At 38.1% G+C, this 5,446-nt stretch overlaps 1 protein-coding gene across 1 annotated transcript in view; it reads right to left on the bottom strand.

The window, feature by feature from the left end:
- The window catches only part of adgrg4a (adhesion G protein-coupled receptor G4a), a 13,956-nt gene extending 8,883 nt beyond the window's left edge, over window positions 1–5,073 (bottom strand). The window contains exons 1-8 of the mRNA XM_032528642.1: window positions 4,963–5,073; window positions 4,749–4,848; window positions 3,922–4,545; window positions 3,507–3,604; window positions 3,357–3,415; window positions 1,232–1,286; window positions 930–967; window positions 651–799 (exon numbers count right to left, since the gene is read on the bottom strand). Coding sequence (XP_032384533.1) covers window positions 651–799; window positions 930–967; window positions 1,232–1,286; window positions 3,357–3,415; window positions 3,507–3,604; window positions 3,922–4,545; window positions 4,749–4,806 — 1,081 coding nt within the window. The 5' untranslated portion in view covers window positions 4,807–4,848; window positions 4,963–5,073. The remainder of the gene's footprint in view (window positions 1–650; window positions 800–929; window positions 968–1,231; window positions 1,287–3,356; window positions 3,416–3,506; window positions 3,605–3,921; window positions 4,546–4,748; window positions 4,849–4,962) is intronic.
- Between the last annotated feature and the right edge of the window lie 373 nt (window positions 5,074–5,446).

Here is a 5,446-nt window from a genome sequence, read left to right as displayed (position 1 = left end):
CTCTATTGTAGTCCAGCCTTTACTTCCGTGACGAACATGCGTCACTTTGTGACACATGTTATAATGCTCACCTAGCTGCTAGCGTGGCACGCCCTCATACTCTGTTTCTGACTGGCTAGTAGTCCTTATCTAGCTACTGTGCATGTGCGACTCCAAACAAAGATGGAATAGAAGTGTGGTGCCTCACTCTGTGGCCAAAACAGAGAGCTCAACACACAGGGTGAAAAGAGGAGCTGAACAAAAAAAATGTGTTTTTTGAAAATCAAACCATGTAAACCTTTTCTGATATAACCTCTAAATATAATTATGAACCTGAAAAAGTGCAGTATATGAGCAGAGAAAGTGCATGGTAAATTTAATCAATTTAATGGACTTGTAAATGTTCACTTGCTGCGAACATTTCAAGTTCTGCTTTGTGTTTATAAAATACAAGAACTGAACAAATACATAATTATGTGTGTAAGTACACTTCCAATAGAAACCGTCATCTTCATGTGACATGAACATACATCCTTTTTGAAGGCAATAATAATGGTCATAAAACCTCTGGTTAATGTTTAAGTGATGCTTCAGTCCCCATAGTGAATGAGTGAGTGAATGAGTGTATTTGACATGTGAGGACTGAAGCACAGACCATATACTGTACGTACCTACAGGTAGTATGCTGATGCTGTAAGGGTCAGCTGTCAGGTTGAGGAAGTCGTAAGAGAAGCTCAAACTCAGCAATGAGGCAATGTTCGCCTGAACCACTTCTACATTAGTAGCAGGATCCACATTCACGTAGACTTCGCAACTGAAACTTGGAATTAATCACAATGACATTGGTTAAATCGTCATTGAATATCTGGCTTACTTTTTTGCATCTTGTGCATTTCAGCCCTCATACATGTAATTATTATAATTATTTTTATGTCTGGAAATTATCTTACCACTCATCAAAGGTGGAGTAAGACAATGCACTGGATCCCTGAAAACACAAAACACAAAATCTTTATTAAAAGATGTACAATTTCACTTCCCTACAGTACTACAACTTATTGTTCTTAACTCACAACTACATTGCCTCGGAACTGACCTTAATGCTCACACACGTCATTCATTTCCTCAGAAAATTATATTGTCTCAACAACAAAAAAGAGCCTTTTTTCTCTTCTCTAATAAGCTGGCCTTTGAGGATATTGCTGCTTCTTTCCATGGAATATCAAACTGAGGACTCTTAATAATGGTGTACCTGAGGTTGTTTCGCATGTAGAGCAGCAGAATTGTTAACCACATGGCAGGTACGGCTGTATGGGAACACAGATAACAGAAATCACAGCCAGAAATGTTGCAAGAATTGCTTTCACAACACTACTACCAATTAATCACCTTTATCACTCACACATGCATACACACACGCATGCACAGGGCACACAAACACACACACACACTTTACTTTACTACATTGACAGGATACGCCATTTCTCTTCACACACTACCATGACACAAAGCTGGATTTAAATCAGATAAATATGTCATTAATTTGACGTATTTGATTATCAAAGTTACTTTACAGATGACATAATATAATGAGTTTTGTCACATTGAGTACGTTTACTTTAAGGGCTTTTTACTAATAAGTACCTGAGTAATTTTGCTTCGGTTTTATTTCCAATTCAGGACTTACAGTTTTTTACGAAAATGACAATTCAATTCAATACTTTTGACAATTTTTCTAAACTCTTAACGCACCAATACACCTGCAACACACAACTGGAAAAACGGCTAACTTTATGCTCAAAATTACACATTGTAAACTACACTCCAACACAAATTTTCATATACAATAACACACCAACACAATACACTATGTCTAACACTGCAAACATGTCTCAAAAGCACATAATTCTTCCAAAACGCTAACACATGTTCTCTCCCAACAGGAAGATTTAGTCAGCCATAGCCCAATGTCATAAAAACACTAATATCAGGTGGAATTACAGAAACTGCATTATTTTATAAGTGTCAGGTCTGCCCTTATACAACAGATAATAGTATAATGTATTGACCATAGATTGTGTTTTACACTGCGTTTTTTCTTGAAGGCTCTCTACATTTTTGTATTGGTTTAGTAAAAGCTGCGCGTGTGTCACTTTGCGACAAGTAGCCTACAAGATGCTAACGAGAGACTTCTGTAATGTCTATACAGTAAAAAACTACTTAACCATGTTGGTTCACTGCTGGCTACAAGTTTGCAATGAAACACAACAAAGGCTGTTTGTTGAATGGCGTTTTGAGCTAACGTCAGCATCCAAACAATCATAGATAGCTAAAAGATTTTTGAAACAATTTCCATCTTCTGTTATTGTTTGTAATGAGAAACGTTTATTATTTCATGGATTTCACAAATGTCAGTATGACACAATGTGCCGAAAAGCGTTTAAATCTGAGCATGCACAACTCAAATTTGTATCCGACTCACATTAGGCAGAGACAGGATGTACGGTAAATGAAAAAAGGGAAACAGAGACAGAACTGTCCTGGTACTCACTTCCTCTCCCTCGTTCAGGGATTTTTCTTACTTTCTTTGTGTTCATCTTTGCTGTATTCTTCTTTTACCACATAAAATCAGCACAAATAGGTCCTCTTTTACTGTGTGTACTACTGTAACATATCAGAATCATCTTTGGCCAGGTTTGCATAAACCATTAACGGATATGACTTTGGTTATGGTAATCTTTGCACTCAAAGTACAACACTCACTTACTGTAACATAGAAAGAACACTGTAAAAAAGATGGTCATGCAAATGAAAGAACCTCAAGCCCTGACTGTGTTTCCTAGATGGGAATCAGGTGAGATTGATCTATTTGCATTACTTCAATCAGCTGTTTCTCTCATTTACAGTAACCATGGAATACATGTAAAATGCAGGGGATATTTTTGTGTTTCAATTTACAATATGAACAATTGTTCACTCGGACTTTAGCCCATAAGAGTGGTTTGGAACAGGATGTTATCTGTTCTGACATACAGTGTGAAAGCATTTCCAAATTTGTCCGTAAAAATCCATTGTTTTGGTTTTGGTTGAGCTTGTTTCAAAAGTGTCCAAACATTTTGCATTTTGTGTACATTCATTTTGTGTCAAAGCAAAAAGAAATGTGTTATTGGTAAAGCCTACACAGACGGATGTTGTGCTAACTGTATAAAGAGTTTGGGAAAGTTGTTAAAAGTATTGAAAAAATTGTCATAGCAATCGTAAAAAACCTTAAGAATCTTTATATTGCAGGATTGTTACTTTTATTTACAGTAAACAAAGGATCTGACTACCAACACTGTCAACTGAGAGAAGTGTTTTGCTAACAAAAGTTGTGTTACCTTGGGGATGACACCAGGATGTTATGGACAGATATGTTGCGAGGGAAAATGCTCTCCATCTGATGATAAAAGACAACAAAGATAAATTCTTTAGATAGCAAATCTGATTAGCAAATCTGACTCTTTTGTTCAAAGTCATTACCCACATACCCAGTTTCTTGTGACTTCCTCTAATGAGACTGAACAATTTCCAGGCTTTGTAGAGTGAACAATGAATGTCCACATATTGATTTTGTAGAGGAACCATGCTAAAAAAAGATTAAGCAGAGAAAACGGCTTTTTTAAATAAGCAATATTTCTGAAGGACAGTGTTGGACCTATCAATAGGCTTGTGTGAGCCAGTTAGTGAACTCGATGTAGGAATGTATGATTTACCTTTCCTTTGACCTTAAACCGTAGCTATTGAACAGCAATGTGTATCATCTGCCCACTTATTCAGCTCCTACTGACAGTAGATTGCCTTGTTATGTGAATAGGTGATGAAAGTAATTCATGTCTAAACAAACCTAGACACCTCAAACTGCAGGACCATGGAATGCAAATAAAAAGTTTGTACCATATTTACCACAATGTATGTCACTGTTAAGCTCAGGAGGGCAATCATGTTTCCACTGCTGCAGATCCCACCTCACCACGTCTCCATCTGCACAGCTCTGCCCCCTCAGATCCTCAGCGCTCCATTCTCTGGCCCACATCCGGAAAAGACCAATCTCACCAAGCAGTTCCTTTCCATTCTCCGGCTGCACATCACCGTTTATGTTTATAAAATGAGACACCCCCAGAGTGAGAGTGCCGTTTGGGGCCAGTTGGGGTCGAATGGGGCTCACAGATGCCTCAAGCTGACTGGTTCCATCAACGTAGATCTGCAGCCTCTGAGTTTGGCCAGACCAGGTGAAACAGACATTGGACCATTCATTCAATTTCAAACTACTTTTCAAGCTGTGTTTTTCTCCAAACAGCCATACTATCAGCTGTGAATCTGTGCCCCCGAGTCCCAGCTCTATGTCCCTGCTCCCTGGTGCTTTATAGTCAAAACCCGTCCAGTCGGTGATTGTGGTGCGGCGTAAAAGCATGCAAACAGTCAGCTCCTTGAGGGGCGGTACCACTGTCTCTGGTTGAAGCTGCCACAGACACCGACGCCCCTTCAACACCACCTTCTTACCCCACAGGCTAGTACTGGCAGAGGCAGCTGAAACAACATGATCACAGCCTATAATGGACGCCATTAAAGCAATCCAAAAACATAAACAGAATAAAAACACAATAAGACAACTGATGACAATAAAAAGTGCTGTTACTTTACACACTTTTTGCATCGACAGCTATTTCTTCCTGTGATATTTTGTACTGTAAACAATGTCAAGTGCTCATTTAATAGATCTGGAATCTTACTTGAACCCAGAAGCTGTACACACAGACAGATTAGAGTTAGGTTTCTGACGGAGTTCATGGCAGCAAACAAAAACGCGTTCAATGTCAATCAAGTGGTCATCTGCACAAAGGTGACAATAAGATAAACAATTCTATTTAAATTTGCATTCACATTGAAATAAAACAATAATCATAGACTTTTCTGTTTGTGGCTAAATACATAACTTAGACTTACCATGGTCATCTCCATAAAATCTGTAAAAAAAAGTTTAATCTATTTTGTGAGAAATTACTCAATCATTATCAGTTCATGAGAAGCTGGCTGAGCCTTGAGTCCGCTGGCAAGTCTCACCTCATTTCTCTATATGAAGAACTCCACACCCTGTCACTGTAGTCCCTTGAGTTATTCATTAATCAGGGGCAATAAACATAACGAACAAGCACTATAACGTTACAATCAGGACTTTGTGAAATCTTTGCAAATGTGAATCTCAAAATCTTCCCATTATCATTACCATTACCATTTAAGTCTTATGTGTTCTGTTTGAATGCACCTTACTTTTAGTGTTAGAGCTCAAATGGTAATTCTAATTATCTAACTGTAACAAGGCTTGACATTTACATACTGCAAGACGTTGAGAAATACTTGATACACACCCTTGTTTGTTTATATGTTGATGACACAGATGTACCATCACTGTTCCATTATCAAATGGCTT

Source organism: Etheostoma spectabile, chromosome 10 (genome assembly GCF_008692095.1).
Source record: "Etheostoma spectabile isolate EspeVRDwgs_2016 chromosome 10, UIUC_Espe_1.0, whole genome shotgun sequence".
Classification (NCBI taxonomy): domain Eukaryota; kingdom Metazoa; phylum Chordata; class Actinopteri; order Perciformes; family Percidae; genus Etheostoma; species Etheostoma spectabile.
Note: the sequence above shows the minus strand (reverse complement) of the source record. Positions and strands in the feature narration are given on the sequence as shown.